This window comes from Scomber japonicus, chromosome 6 (genome assembly GCF_027409825.1).
Source record: "Scomber japonicus isolate fScoJap1 chromosome 6, fScoJap1.pri, whole genome shotgun sequence".
Lineage (NCBI taxonomy): Eukaryota > Metazoa > Chordata > Actinopteri > Scombriformes > Scombridae > Scomber > Scomber japonicus.
The window spans coordinates 17,046,859-17,063,454 of record NC_070583.1 but is presented as its reverse complement, the minus strand read 5'-3'; the positions used below and the strand labels follow the sequence as shown (position 1 = coordinate 17,063,454).

The window sequence follows — 16,596 nt, the reverse complement described above, 5'->3', positions numbered from 1 at the left end:
CCACTAATACAGTATATCTACACTTTCCTTCCTGTTCACTTGAAATTTACCTTCATTCCTTCCTGAGTATTACAAGGTAATTATAAACATAAAAAACATAAACTCACTTTAGACCACTTACAATTAAAACCAGCATTTACAATGTAGGAAAACTCAAATTTCCACTATATTGGCATAAATGAGACCAAATCCTTTGCAGATTAACAGAAATCTGTTATAATTAATGTCACATTTACTTTATTAGGGTTTAATTATGCTTGTTTTGCCCCTTTTTTTATTTTTTATTTTTTTTAAACCATATTTAATAATTTCTCTTTTAAGAAGCACAGGGATGAAAAGGCGTTTGCACAATCATTAATACATGTGATGTTTATCCAAATATAAATGTTACATTTTGGTTAACGAGATAGAAGTAAAGCTATAAAGTTTATACCTTTTTAAAAAAAAGTTATGTAAATGTTTACCATGTGCAGGTCATAGAAATTATATTTTCATATCAGAGCTAATAATTAAAAAAAAATTATTCCACATTATTAAAGTAAGGACCAAATTTTTATGACTGAATTTAAGTTTAACGTATCTAACATGGTCCATGAATCAGTTAAACTGCTACTAAATGAAGGTACGTGTCACTTGATGGTATTTTAAAGGATTGTCAATGCTTTTTGCACATTATCAGTTAATGTATTTAATTACAAAAAAAACTGTAATTGAGTATTAACCATCCCAATTACACATGATGAACTTCACAAATTATTTATTTGTTGCATTGTGAGGTTTTAAAGTTCAGAAAATATTTTGAAGTTTTTTAGATACTCAAAATTGTGTGCCTGAGTCAAAGTTGTAATGCAAAAATTCCCAAACTTTGATTTTTTTCATTCGCTATTTGGATTAAAATGAAGCGACTCACTTTAAATCAAGACTAATTAAGACAGATCTGTACAGTTTACCCAAAGCCACAGACTTGTGTTGCCTCTCAGCAGCAGTACATTTAAAAGACTAAATGGCATGTAGATGTAATGCTGTGGTTTTTATCCACAGGGGTGAAAATGGCTAATTACAGCATGAACAATGTTTTTCAAGTATTTCTCTTCCTCCTTGTAATTTTACTCCTATTCCTCTTCACTGAAATGCCTGTTAAACTACACTACAACTTACCATATACTCACTATAATAAACCATAAACCCGCTTTCTACATTTTAAATAGGACATTTGGTAGATTTCTTTGTGCTTTTTATTAAGTTTAAATCTATAGTAGCGAGAATTACTTGAACTAGTTACTTGAATTTGAGACTCAAGTCAAAACTTTGGTGAAATAACAACAAAAACTGATTCTTCAAATTTTATAATTAAACACTCAGGAATGTTTTAAGAAAGAAAGATACTGATGCAAATAGATGGAGAGAGTGCTCCCTTAGAATGACCACTGGATTTTATTTCAACAAACTCCTCTTTGGGCTCTAATAAAGTTTTATTTTTGCCCATAAACAAATATACAACCTATTTTTTCATGCTGGTGAAAGAACTATTGATTGTACGTCTGCTGTGGTAGAAACACTGTCACTGCTGTTTATTTAAAAGGATGAAATTTGTTAGTTTTCTTGTTGAAACTCCAGTCTGTTACCAGCTTTTACTGAAGCATTGTGAGAATGTTAATGTACAAAATGAAAACAATGAAAAACACAATTATGTAGAAAATATGGACAATTCTTTCATCTGCTGTGCTTATTCTGATAAAATAAATATGAATGTTTGTATTTTATATTTGCAAAGTTGAGCTGAGATGTAAAATAAAAGTATGAGAAGATGTAAAACTTTCAACTTGTGTGTGTGTTTGCATGGAAATGCTTTGGGGTTTTTTTTAGGGTTGGTGCTTTTATGTCTGTAAAATATTTATAGTATTTAAGTATTAGTTAAAGATTGGCAAGATGAGCAATTCAAAAAATCTTTAAAAAGGTTTGTTAAAATGTACATTTTGTATTTTTGTTGGTTTTACGTAATTTGAATTTTTTTTCGACCAAAAGACTGAATGCTCCTTAAAATGGTGTAAACACAAGAATGATAAATATTAAATATTTTATCCACTTACAGGGTCCACAAAAACATAATGTATGCAAGTTATTCATACGTTTATTTTCACATTTTAACCCCTTTTAAATTTGACTACAGCACGTGAACACAAAACATCATTGGCCCATAAATAAACATTTTTGTCAGGATGCAAAATGCCTCTTATAAGTAGTAAAATATATAAAGACTAAAACACAAGAAAAACAAGACAACTGTTATATACAAACATTTATATATTTCAATTTTCAGGCTGAAAAACATACAAATATATGTACAGTTGCAATAGAAAAGTAGACTATCTGTATGACAGACACTAAATGGACTGATGTTACAGCCGCAGACAGAAGAACGTTTGAGTAGTTTTAAAGCAACATGTTCACACAGTTTTATAAAGGTATCCTTAAACACATCAGCTTGTCTCATTTTAAGCAACAAAAAAGCAAAAACAGTGTCAAATGTTTTTTTTATGTCACAGACTACAGTAGCTCTGATGTGCTGAAAATAGCACAAAACTTTTCATTATAATGGAAATATTGTTGGTATTAATGTAGTATCGTCTGTCAGGGAGTATGTATTGGGCTATATATATTGATATTGGGATTTTTTTACTTCCTAATATCGGCATTGGCCCCAAAAAATCAGTATTGGTCAGGCTCTAGTTGTGTTCTTGGTTAAATTGTAGTTTTCCTAACTGATCCTCATCAGTGTTTTGTGTTGGTTTGGTACAAGAGACTGTAGGACCAACATGTAAACCATCTATTAAAGTTGCACAAATCACTGTAACACATGACTGCTCAGTTGAGAACAGGTTTGTAACTTTAGAGCGGTGATGATTTAGTTAAAAAAAAAATGAATCCTGTCACATTCTCAGAGGTTTATAGGTTTGACTGGTGAGACTAAAGCTGATAAACTGTGTTTAAATCTATAGTAAATGACACAGAGCAGTATGTAGAGGCTGTGCTGCTGATATTCAGTAGACTCTATGTGTGTCCCAAAATACTGAATGATGAGTGGCTTTGGCTTTTTTTTTTTTTAATAAGTCCAGACCTCTGGTGGTGTTTAATACTGAAAGGCAGTCACCATCACTATAACCACCAGAGCTGAACCAATTTTAAATATGTTTGTTATACCATAATTTTTAATGACGAAGTTGATCACAAACAAACATCTGGCGCTCCACATTAGGCAATAAAGATTAACTCTTATGTTGTATGTGCTTTTTTTTTAACCCCAGTTCTAATAATTTTTAACGGGTTGAGGACCTTTCATCATCATGGGCACCGCCATGGTGACAGCATTAAGGCATATGTCTTCAGGTCTGATGAGCGATCTTAGTGATTTTCTGCAGCATTTCCTCCGACTCCAGCTGCTCGAGAGTAAGCAGAGATAGACCCAACTGGTCCTCCTAGAGGGAGAGAGAGAGAGATTGTGAGAAAAGGGTAAATCATAAAGAGCCTGTAGTGTGTGTGTGTGTGTGTGTGTGTGTGTGTGTGTGAGACTAGGAAAGTCAGAGTGGATTTAAAATAAATAAAACTACACTTTAAATCACTACACTCCGGTTTGAGTCGTACCTGTCTGAACGGCTGAGCCATCTGACGCAGGAAGTGCTTGGAGAGCTGCACTGCCTCATCCACAGTGAGGTTCAGACTGCCGTCGCTGATGTGCTCCTGGATCCAGCGTGGAAGCTTCCCACGTTTGTCTGCTCGAGCATAACGCTGTGGAGGAAGATGAGAAAGATGAGGAGGAGGATGGAAGGGAGATTACATAGTGATTCATCTTTACTGAAGGTAATAAACTATCAACTCCTCAAGTGGATCTACTTTAACCTTGCATACTGTTCATATTCTCACTCATAATTTGTCTTTACACCAATTTACATTCATAAACTCCCCATTAGTTATTAATTGTTTTTACAGCTCCTAAATGTAAAAATGGGTCAAATTTGACCCTGAACAGTATGTAAAGGGTTAATGCCAATGTCAGAATACTGGTAGTAATGGGATGCCACCAGCAGTTGAATGTAAAGCAGGGTGATGCTGCGAAACTGTTCATGTGTTTGTGGGTATCTTAGGTTAAGGGAAATACTGTACATTAAATAAAATTGGAATTGAGATCAGAAGACAAACCACACACACACCTTGTCAGCAAAAACCATCAGTCCGTAGTCCGTCTTGCCTCTGATGGCTCTGCCCACGCACTGGGCTGCATGACGCATAGCATCAAATGTGAGGAAGTCATTCTCTCTGATCTGAAACTGATCCCGCAGATACTCCAGACGAGCCTGAAAAAAGTTTACGTTGCAAGTTATGTTCTCTTTTATCTGCTGTCACTTTCTTTTAAACAAAAAAAGGCCTGCAGAGTATCATGAAGATATGCAGTAAAATTGCTGGAACTGCACTGAACAACCTCCATGACCTGTATCAATATATATATATATAATATAGAAGTCATTCATTCCTGCTGCGATCAGCCTTTTATATGACTGTGATTCTGTATTTATTTTATTGCTGTATTTATTTATGTGTTCTGGTAGTTGTTGTTTATGTTTGACTGCTGGCTATAAACCAAACTGCCCCTCAGGGATAATAAAGATACCTTGAACCTTGAAGTTTGACAGTTAACCTTAGTCTAGTTTATTAGGATCCCCATTAACTCTTACAAATGGTAATAGCTACTGTGTCAGAGAGGAAAAAAATATAGCCAAGCTATGAATGAGAAGGATGACATTAAAACTGCTCAATTTCACTGAGTGGAAAAAGACAAGATTATACTAGAACACCTGAACATGTAAATATTTAGTTTGGGATATGTTTAAAGCACCAGTGTGAAGGATTTAGTGGCATAGTTGAGAGGTTGCAGATTGAAACAATCTGAATACCCTTCCCCTCCTCCTCCTCCTCCTTTTCCAAGCATGTAGGAGAAACTATAGTGGCTTCAAACTAATGAAAAAACACAAAAAAGGCCCTGTGGAAAAGGGCCTGCTCTTTATGGAGATATAAAAGGCTCATTTTAAAGTAACAAAAAGCACAACATTTCTTAATTTTAGGTGATTGTACACTAACTAAAACATATTTATGAATAATATATTCCATTTCTGCCAAGCCTGATGCCACTAAAGTCTACATAATGCTTTAGCTGCATGCATGTCAGCACTGATTTATGTAGAAGTTTAAATGATATAAAGCTACACAGTGACAGTTCTGACCTTTAGGATGCGGCTCTGTGTGTAAACGTACGGCACTCCAAACATGATGACTGCTCGGCCAAAGTGGTGCACTGAACAGAAAACAGAACAAGATTCATGGTTATGTTCAAAAATTAAACATACCCACATCTTTTAATTACAATATAAGTAAGCATAAATGAATCTGTTGCATTGCTTTAACTGTGTCCTTTTCATTCCTTATTTTATAATAATATAAAATAATATGTTAGCAGCTTTCTGATCATTTACCGAAATCTATTCCTTCAGACACCTTCCCTCTGGCCACAGACAGGAGGATCGCTCCTCTGCCGTTCTCACATGCCTGAAAAGACGACACAGAAAGGGAAAAGGTCAGAAGTCAAAAGTCTGAGACTCACCAGGAGATAAGGAAGATAAAACAGCTCCATTAGTCTGCTGCTAAATGGAACAAATGATAAGCACTGAATCATCTGTTTTTTACCAACTTGATCTTCAAATAAAACCTTTGCAGCTGTGAGTGTTTTTTGTACAGATATTTGTGACTTCTTTCATTATATAATAAGACTGAAGTAAGCTGACGGGTGTCTCTCTGACCTCCTGATATTTCTCCAGGGCCATGCTGGTTTCTGCAGCATCCGGAGTCTCAATGAAGATCAGCTTGTTTCTCTGGATATTCTCCAGGATACCCTGCAAGACAAACAAAACAAAAAAACATGCAAAAAACTCACACCATTAGAAAATGTGCTTCTTTGGCATATACAAATATATTTAACATTATAATAGTATTAAAAAAAAGAATAAAAAAGAAAAAAAAGAATACTGCTCTTGAAGAACAAAACCTTTATTAATACCTACCTTTTATCGTGTTACCATTTAACTGCAACTATTAACTCTTACATACTGTTCATACTGTTCATATTCTCGCAGTAAGAAGAAACCAAATTTTGAACCACAAACAGGTGTTTTTACAGCTGTAAATTTGACTCAACTAGTATGTAAGGGTTAAGAATAACGTGAATGTGAAGGTAAATTAGGATCCAAAAGAGCATGAAGACATCACAATCTCTGAGATATGAGTGTGTGTTTGTGTGTTTGTGTGTGTGCGCGCACATGCACACTGTATACACACACACTGACCTGTTCATACCAAGATGCAACTATGTTCTCCATGTAAACGTAGCTGGTGAAAAATGCCACAATACCATCAGGAACAATGGCCGACATCTCCAGAAGCAGGTTGCCATAGTTACGAATCACAGCTGGAAGAAAAAAAGTCATCCGTCAATCAGTTATCAAAAGACCTGAATGTTTGGTCTATTTTGAGATATCGTGTGATGAAAAAGAAATATTTAGATGTACATTTATGTCACAGCTGCAATTATAAACATATTTTCATCATTTCTACTAACCAAAGTCCTCTCTGGTCTCAAACTTTGAGCTGAGGGCCACCTGGTCGTTTCCTCTGCCGACAATCTACGAAATAAACAAGAGGAAGAAAAAAGACTTAGATTAATGGGGCCATCAGAGGGAGTTTAATAATCATTCTTAAAATCCACTGAAGTGAGCGTGTCTGGTTACACACCAGAGGACAGAGGCAGGTCCGGGCCAGCGTCATGGTGAAGGACGCCATGGTAACAGGGCGGAAGTCCAGGATCCGGGGATAGATGTCCAGCGGGGAGAGAGTCTGAGGAGGAAAAAGGAGAGAGACTCTAAATCAGAGCTGATATATTAATTTATCAGTGTCATTTATTTGGGGGCCAAAGACTTCATACTTTAAACAAGGTGGTTTATGATAGGCAGGTTTTCTATGTGCTTTAAATACATGTAAAGAAATGAAGAAAGAGGAAGACAATGCATATATTTCAAGGCAACAGCAAAATGATATTTAAGATTAAGGGTGTAAGATTGAAGTTGAAGATGCAACGAAATTCTTACTTTGCTGCTCTCCTTACACACAGCAGTAACATTTGTATTAGATATTTAAAAACTATTTAATAAAATTAATGGGAAGAGCCATATGGAAAGTCTCCATCCGAAGGAGACATTCAGTATTTTTACTCTCTATGGGGGGGGGGTGAAGTGTTCATCATTCTGCACACAGCCTGAGACATGTAGGTTACAAATCATGCTGGGTTTTTGAGACCATGAGGCAAAATCTTCAAGCATTGTAAGCTACAAGACTAAAATGACAACAGACTGTAAACTGAGCAGAGAGGAAGGAGACAGAATTGTATCTAACTTACCCCCGAGGTGATGACGACCGACTGAAATCTTTGAAAAACAGGTTTGATGGCTATAGATGGATCCATGCAGCTGGAAGGGGAACAAAAGACAGAAAATAAATATCAGGATAGTCACATGACGACTTGTTTATACCACACGTGGCTTAGTCCTCCATTATCTTACATATTTGATTAATTTACTGCAACCTGCCGTAAATGTATTCTTGAGTCATTTCAAACACCTAATGATAATCATCAGCAGGTAAACTAGTGAAATAATAATAATAAACTTCATTTCTATAGCACCTTTCAAAACTGAGGTTATAAAGTGCTTCACAAAACAAAACAAAATTAAAGGAATATATACAAAACACAATAAAAACAACAGTCAAGCATAGATAGATAAAAACAAATATTAAAAAAACACATTAAACAATTGAAAAGCATTCAAATCTGTCAGTAGGCGGTGAAATTATAAGTTGGTGGATGTATTTTGTATTTATGTCTACCAAACCGCTAACAGGTGACCTCATCAGTTACTTTGCTTGTGCCGACTGTAACCTCAAACAGATATTAATCTATAATGTTTCCTCATTACTAACTCTTCATTTCTCAAATCTATTTTACCTGAAGTGCAGCACGGGGTTGGCAATAGTTGGAGTTCTGTCATCAAACGGCTCAATGATTATAGTAAAACCTTGACGGATAGAGAAGGACAGAAAGAGAGAGAGAGAAGTGTTTCATTAAGTTAAAATGTAATAATTACAGTCAAGGTTTCCAAAGCAGCAAAACAAACAAACAAACTAAATTCTCTTGGAATTTGTTTTTTTTTGCTCTATCAAAAAAAGCTATTGAGAACTTTTCCATTCCTATTTTTCCACATACAATGCAATCATCTGCTGCTGGTTTATTGGAGGTTCACAGCAATGGCTGAAAGAAAATCAGGGATGCAGACTTTGTCTATTACGCCCCAAAACTATGGAACAAACTACTGATAGATATCAGGGAAGCAGCTCGCTGAATATGTTCAAAAGAAAGCTAAAAACGTATCTCTATAACAAGCTTTTCTGACAGTCATCATGTCCACACTGATGCATTATTAAATTTTTAAAATGATGTATAATACTTGATTTTATATACTGTGTTTACTCTGGGTGGGGTTTTTTTAGCTACTTTTATAATAAATTGTATTATTATTTTAATTTATATTTTCCATCTTATATTATATTAATGATTCTTTTTCTTTCTTCTGTCTTTTTTTGTCTTTTTTAACATTGCTCTTTGCTCCTTTTTTAGGCTCTTTTAAGTGAAGCATGTAACTTGGTGTATGCAATTTATTTTGTTATAAAGCAGTTTGAGCTACATTTCTCGTATGAAAGGTGCTATACAAATAAAGTTATTATGATCATTATTATTATTATGATATTATTATATTAACATTATTATTTAAATAAATTAATTATTTTATTTATTATTATTTATATTTCAGATAGTATAAGCAGTGACATTTGGGAGATATCAAAAGCTAAAATCTGCCACTGCAACTACAACAATGAGACTAGAATCTGACTTCAACCTCACACCTTATAGTAACAACAGTATCTGCCAAAGTAATATATTTGTTAACAGTGTCTGTACATCTCTAAATATTGCAATCAGACTCATTCAGTGTCACCGAGTACCTTGACTGTAGGTGCTGACCAGGGTAGCAAAGTTAGAGATGAGAGTAACAGCCGAGAAGTCTGCGATGTCAGCGATCTCCAGAGTTCGTAGTAACGACTGCAACCGCTCTGCACAAAACCTGGAGAGACACAAAAAGGTTAGGAAATTAAGTAAACGAGGAAATGAGCTGCAACTGAGAGTGCATGAAGGAGGTGAGTCATTGAGTAAGAAATGGGGCTTTTCCATTATGCAGTTCTCGCAGTTCTCGCACTACTCGGCTCAACTCGTTTTTTTTTGCTTTTACATTAGGGATAGTACCTGGTACTTGGTGTTTTTTTTGGTACCTGCTGGCGAGGTTCCAAGTGAGCTGAGCCTATACTAAAATGTGATGTCAACAGACTGCCACTGATTGGTCAGAGAGTGCCGTCACTGGAAGAGTCATGAGCGCGACACCCCACAGAAGAATGAAACCCGCCACTTTTAAATACTGGCAACAGTGTTACAGCGATTTGGCTCTCTTCTCTTGCTTTGTGTGTGACAAAAAGCCACATACAGCAGCAAGTACACCACTGCCTCCATGTCCTCCATTGTTTATGTGTTTGTGTCGCATATTAAACAAAGTCACTGCAGTTTGCGCAGCCGTGCTATGACGACCCTGCCCACGTTGAGGAGGTACTATGAAGTAATGGAAAACAACGTGCCTGGTACCAAAACTGGGTAGAGTCGAGTCGAGTAGAGCTGAGTCGTGCTAGAACTGTACAATGGAAAAGCACCAAAAAATGATAAAGGCATGCTACTAAAGAAATAAATGAACATGAGAATGAGGCAGTGATTGGATTATGTTTGTCCAGAGTGTCGACACTGACCTGAGAGGTTTGCGGTCGATGCAGACTTTGTCGAAGATGTCTTTGAGGAACTGTGGGGTGCTCTCCTGCACCACATGCTGGACTCTCAGACGGGCCTTCAGATACTCCAGGAAACGCCTCAAGAAACCTACAAAGTGCTCTGCTGTGCGAATGGTACCTGGCACAGCCTCTGAGCGAGTAAGATAAGGAGCAGAATGTGTTTGTCTGAACCATCTACTCTAGAAAAAAGGGTGAGATTAATTATGTGTTGATGTCCAGTCCTTCTGGTGGTCTTACCTCGAAGAATTTCATCTGGCAGCACTGGATTTGCGAGGTACACGTCTGTCTCTCTGGCAACGTTAGCTTCCTTCAAACCTTCCACCAAACGCCTGTACTCCTGCTTCAGTTTAGCAGCATCTGTCTCCTTTATACTAAGGTGAGTTGGAGATTTATCAGACCTCACTGAAACACGCTGGTATAACAAGGAAATCCCATAACATGTGGAAATATGTGGTTAAATGGCACTCTGTTGGTTTCATTTTATTTTCACACAAGTGACAGATTTGTAGGACCAATCACCAATCGATTACTGTCGGTCTGAAAACACAGATTATAGGTGCATGCTGAAATAGGAAAAGTATGGGTTAACCCTTACATACTATTCGAGATCAAATTACACACATTTCTTTTAGTCAGACCTTTCCTAATGTGACCTCAAATATACAAAAATGGAAATAAAATGCTTTTTTTTTTTTTTGTGAATCTGATACAAGCCGATACAGCTTATCCATAAATAAATAGAATACACTCCTCATTAAGGATTAATCAAACATTCATTAATGACTGATGGTGAATTTATGAATGTAAATTGACTAACTATGAGTTAGAATATGAACAGTATGTGAGGTTTAAGTGTATCATGGCTTTGTATTTTTCAGACGTATGACATATTTATCTACTAACGACAGACATTTGTTGGACTTTTGTATTTGTTACTTTTGTATGGTGTTCTGAAGCGTGTCCACGTTGTTCTGGCATCGGTCAAGCGTTCGTCTGGTGATGTTCACGCTCATGGAGTCGATACACACGTTGTCTAAGAAGAGAGGGAAAGAAACCATGAGTCATCTTCACAATAATTCATGTTAAACTAATTAAAAAAAAAACATTTAGTTTCATATTTTTGTGATACTTAGAATTAGATAATAAACGTTTATCCCTTCACCTATATTGTGAGCCTCATCAAACACCACCACAGAGCTCTTGGCCAGCTCCTTGGAGACCAGGTCCGCTATTTTGGGGTCCAGCAGGTAGTGGTAGCTGTACACCACAATGTTTGCATGCAGGATCTGAGAGGAAATAAAGACCGAAGAGATAAGAGCACAAATCAACAGATATCCCACCAGTCTTTGTGGTATAGCTTAAAATATTATAATATTATTCACTCAAGAGTAGTATTGTCTTTAACAGAGGCATTGTCAGGTTGTATTATTGTATTAAAACATTCATTCTTTGCTACTAAAATGCTAGGAAAGCATTTTTCCACACCAGGCTCAATGCTTTATGTCAAATAGATTATCTTTGGTGCAGCGTACCGAGTAGCGTGCCAGATAATAAGGACACCAGCCTTTCCTCCTGCCAAAGTCCTTCAGGTCATCAAGGTTGTAGATGCCAGCAGGAAGGGGCACCTGCCTGCCAACTGCATCAAACTCCTACAGAACGACAAGGGAAGGTCAAGAAAATAAGAGGAGCAGAGACATACACCGATATAAACAGATATACCTTTAAAACTTGGCTGGATTAAAAAGGTATACTATGCAGGATTTTCCTAAAAAACAAATGTGTGTATTTATCTGGCTGTATTTTTGCTGTTTTCAGGATACTTCTGGGTGCCAAGCTTTAGGCAGTGGGTCTGTAGCCTGTAGTGAGGCCAGGTTTCGTAGTGTAGCGCCCAGGTTACATCATTGTCTCCATCAAACAGTATGTAAGGATTAAATAGACAATTTGCAAAGAATCCTGAATTGCAACTAATCTGCAACTGGAATTCTATTGTTAGGCAATTTTCCATATTTAGGGTCAAGCAGGGGCCTTGAGGTTACAGTAAAAGCAGCACTATCGTCTTTAAAGAAAGACACACACCGTTTTCTCTCTTTGAGACGGTGAAGGCAGCTGTCTGTGGTGTATTGGGGAAAGCGGGAGCCACTTTGATAACAGTGGCGCAGCATTGCTGTGGTAATCAAGGTCAGAGGATATGACTGTCTGACTCCCTAAAAACCCTCAGATGTTTGTAGAGTAACAAACCAATAGGCAAATTCCACATGCTGTAGATGCATTGAGTTTGACTACACATGGGCATAGAGCATTTATGGCACTGAAGAAGGCTTAAAGACTATCCACAGAGGACAGTTTTTCAAAATTGTGGGGGCATCGTGCACTAATTAAGTTAACCACTGACAAACTAATTCTCCATTTTAACTACTTTTACTATGTACTATTTTAAAATTATTTTATTTTCCATCTTATGTTACATTAATATTTTGTATTTCTTTCCTCTTTCTTTTTTGTTCTTTTTTCACATTGCTCTATCTATTCTCCTTTTATGTGAAGCATTTCTTGTGTTGAAAAGCACTTTGAGCAGCATTTACTGTATGAGAGGTGCTATTCAAATAAAGTTATTATTATTGTTGTTGTTGTTGTTGTTGTTGTTGTTGTTGTTATAATTATCATTCATATGAGGCATGTTTGTGAAAGTTCAACAATTTTCCTGTAAAAAGACAAATTAAAGAGTTTTGAATGTAATTTTTCTCAGTCAGTTTTACTGTAATACTTTAACTACATTGAGATCATAATACTAATGTACTTTTACATTGTATTATTACTTTAAGTAAAGAGTCAGAAGTTTGGGATTTCATCTAAATAAAAGAACACAGTTTCAAAGATACATTATCGCTGATGTTATCGTAACTTCAGCGTGGCTGCACCTGAAACAGCATTGCGAGTTCATTCAGAGGACAACCAGAAACCAGATACTCAATCTAGTCTGCAGTTACACACAAGATATTATTATGGGAGTACTTTTCATTGTTTGCTTAAGCCTATTTAGAGGTCCTCACAGGAGGGTCACACTGCATCACACAATGGATGGATTTCAGTTTTTGTTGTTCCCATGATTCTTCAGTTTGCTGCTCTGAGCAATATCTGGTCAATTTTGGTCAGAGCTTTGTCCAATTACATGCAAAATCAGACGTCTCAGTGTCAGCAGAGCCTTGTTGAATCCCAAATGTTATGCAAATATCAGAAAGATTCCCGTACTTCACAGATAAAGTCATGCAAATGTTCAAGAAGTAATTACGTTTTTAGAAATCCAATATAGCTGCAGTTTATCAGATACTACCTACATGAGGCTTAAAATAACACACTGAAACACATCTTCACAAACTGTATCCTCAAAAATAAAAAGTCAAAAGGTTTAAACTACCTCCATAACAGTTGTGATCAGGTTTTTTTGCCCAAACTTTTCTTCAACCTGCCTCGTGTGCTTCTTTTAAAGTTGATAAATGAAAAATAAATCAATTCAGACGACCTCTCACCTCGTAGAAGCGACACATAGGCTGGTCGGGGTTGCTGTGGCGTTGTGCACGAATATATGACGCTGTCAGACTGTGACACTTTCCGTCAACCTCCTTACCGAAGCGCAGAGCGCTCACCTGGATATAAACAGAGGAATCTTGTTAGAGTCAAAGGAAGACAAGCATTATTTTAATCTTTTAGACATTTACAGCAAACATTGAAGGGCACAGTGCTGGTTGTGTTTTCAGGGCCTCAAGATGGTTTATTATAGTTTGGGTAAGTCTTTTTGTTTCTTTGTTGTGTTTTTTATGTAAGGTTGGACATTTTTTCCTGTGTTTACTTGTGTATTTTCAATAAAAAGTTGTAACATATCGCAAACAAATAGAAGAGCAGAAAGCCTGTGAAAGTGTGTTTAATAACAACAACAACAACAACAACAATAATAATAACTTTATTTATATAGCACCTTTCAAAACAAAGTTACAAAGTGCTACACCATAAAATGGAGAATGCAAATAAAAGATCCCAGGTAAAAATATAGACAATATACAATAAATACTAACACAACAAAAACCAACAGTTAAGAAAAAGCCATACGATAAAAGTAAGTCTTGAGAAGAAATTTAAAAGATGACGCTGAGTTTGCCTGCCTGAGATCTTCAGGCAGGGAGCTCCACAGCTGAGGGGCCCGAACTGCAAAGGTCCAGTCCCCTCTAGTAACATGTCAAGACTTAGGAACCATCAGTAGGGCCCTGCTCGAGGATCTCAGGCAGCGGTCAGGCTCATAAGGAAGTTAGCAAATCACGAATATAGGCAGGAGCCTGACCGTTCAATGCTTTAAAAACCAGCAGTAAAATCTAACTTCACAGGTAACCATGTGTAACACACACAGGAGACAGCAGGGTCTCTTACCTCGGGGTGGATGCAGAGGTTTTTCCTGGAGGAAAGGGCCAGAGCCAGGAAGTTGTTGCTCTCTCCGGTTTCCTTGGAATAAAACTCCATCAGCTTCCTGAGCTCCTCCACGACCTAATCAGTCGACCACACAATCAGATGTACGATACAATCTCTGTATTATAAAGTCTCAATTATAAAGTGGCTTCTTCTTACTGCTATAAATGTTCTTCTTACATGTAGCTGACTGGATGAATTATTGTTAGAGGGATTAAACCTATATGGACTATGAATTACAGTTAATGTGGAGAGGGGGGTTTTCTTTGACTCACCTTCTCAATCTCTGGAACTGTTCTGGAGCAGTATATCAGCTTGGTCACTTCCAAAGGATAGGTCTGAGAGAGAGAGAGAGAGAGAGAGAGAGAGAGAGAGAGAGAGAGAGAGAGAGAGAGAGAGAGAGAGAGAGAGAGAGAGAGAATGTGAAAGTGTTCACGTGATTTTCTGGTGGGAAGCCAGAGTAGATCATAGCCGAAAGTACAAAATGTCTAAGCAAGAAGTCATATGAACACATGGTTAAACTCACCTTTTGATAGGCAATGATAAGAGACAGCAATGAAATGGTCTTCCCTGTTCCTGAAGGCATCTCCAGGACTCCATGACCCTGAAAACATGCACTCAAAGTTAACACTGTAACAATAATAACATAGTGGTAAACAAAAGTAAGGACTTATGTTCCATCAGTCTTTAAGATGAAAGAAGTAATAATAGAAGAAAGAATAGAAGAAATAATATTCATGTTATTAATATACATACTTTAAACAATCATCTACTTTTAAATCAAACTTAATGTTTTCAGCTGAGCTCAAAACTTAAGTTTGTCAGAGGTGGGAAATAATTAGCAATATTGACTAAAAGACAGGTTCACAATTTTTCCAAGTCTGTCTTAAAACAACAGTCAGTTGCCCATATGAATACTGAGGTTTTCTGTCACTGTAATCATTCCTCCTGTAACAGCTGTTCAATGTAAGTGATGGAGGACAAAATCCACAGTCCTCCTTCTGTGCAAAACTTTTTTAACAGATTATCTGAAGCCAGTTTGAAGCTTCAGTTGTTCCAAATGAGTCAAATCAAGTCTTCTATGTTTCAACGTTAATCTTTTTAGTGCCTATGTCCCTCTTTTTGTTACTTTACTTCCACCACAGCTCAACAGGGAAACACAAAGAGGGAATTTGATGTTAAAAAGACTGTAAATGTGTCAGATATCGACTTGATATGACTAACTCAGACTGCTGAAGCCTCATATAAGCTATAATCTACTTTTAAATGACTGTGTGGACACAGTGTGGATTTTGTCCTCGATCACTTCCATTGAAAGCACATTTGAAGATCTTTAAATACTCAGTATGAACACGAGGAATGATTACAGAGAGGAAAACCTTTACTTTTGTTGTTCATATCGGCACTTAACTGCTGTTTTAAGATACACTTGAAACACTGTGAACCTGTCCTTTAATCCACCTCATTAATAACCTGTAAAGTAAACTAAGAAACCGATAAACACCCCCTACCTTCGCATCCAGCGTCCTCTTCAGCTCCAGCATGTAGGAGTACTGCTCAGGATATATGTAATCATATGGAAAATACACCAGCAGACCCTCGATATTGAGCCTGGAATAAAATACGTATAAATAACTATAACACTGCATTTATTGATTTAAACATGTGTATGAAGCTGGGCTAATATGACTGGCTTTATCACTCAACGTTAATTAAATTAGTACACAGACTCGTACTGACTTATAGAAGATAACATGAACGCTATTGACGTTAGCTTAAATGTGTCAGCTAGGTGTCATTCAAAGGGCTGTTATTCTTCAGAAACACTCACTTCATTTTTGTAAAATGTGTAGCAGCTTCTCCTCTTCTTTGTCAATCACTTTCGCTACTTTTAAACTATTACTGATGGGTGTTTTATAAAAAAAACCATAATACTAAACACACACTAATGTGGTGCAACCGGGTGCAACGCTGCAAACATGCTATTATTCTTCTTCCTCTTCTATGGTTTATTTGTCCGTTTAAATGTTCCTCGGCGTGTCAGGTTACCGCCCCCCATCGGCGGAAGAGTGAATTACATGAGTCCCCATTTACACG

The 16,596-nt window shown here is 36.8% G+C and overlaps 1 protein-coding gene across 1 annotated transcript; it reads right to left on the bottom strand.

The window, feature by feature from the left end:
* Positions 1-3,322: 3,322 nt before the first annotated feature.
* Positions 3,323-16,463, bottom strand: ercc2 (excision repair cross-complementation group 2). Its single transcript, XM_053321399.1, has 23 exons — positions 16,331-16,463; positions 16,011-16,110; positions 15,026-15,103; positions 14,775-14,837; positions 14,464-14,577; positions 13,572-13,688; positions 11,577-11,693; positions 11,207-11,330; positions 10,981-11,077; positions 10,282-10,415; positions 10,006-10,174; positions 9,160-9,278; positions 8,105-8,174; positions 7,499-7,568; positions 6,838-6,939; positions 6,665-6,728; positions 6,393-6,514; positions 5,850-5,942; positions 5,526-5,598; positions 5,277-5,347; positions 4,209-4,352; positions 3,643-3,786; positions 3,323-3,476 (listed from the first exon to the last, which is right to left on the bottom strand). Exons 1-23 carry the CDS (start codon positions 16,333-16,335, stop codon positions 3,384-3,386), a joined length of 2,283 nt encoding a protein of 760 aa, XP_053177374.1. The 5' UTR covers positions 16,336-16,463; the 3' UTR covers positions 3,323-3,383.
* Between the last annotated feature and the right edge of the window lie 133 nt (positions 16,464-16,596).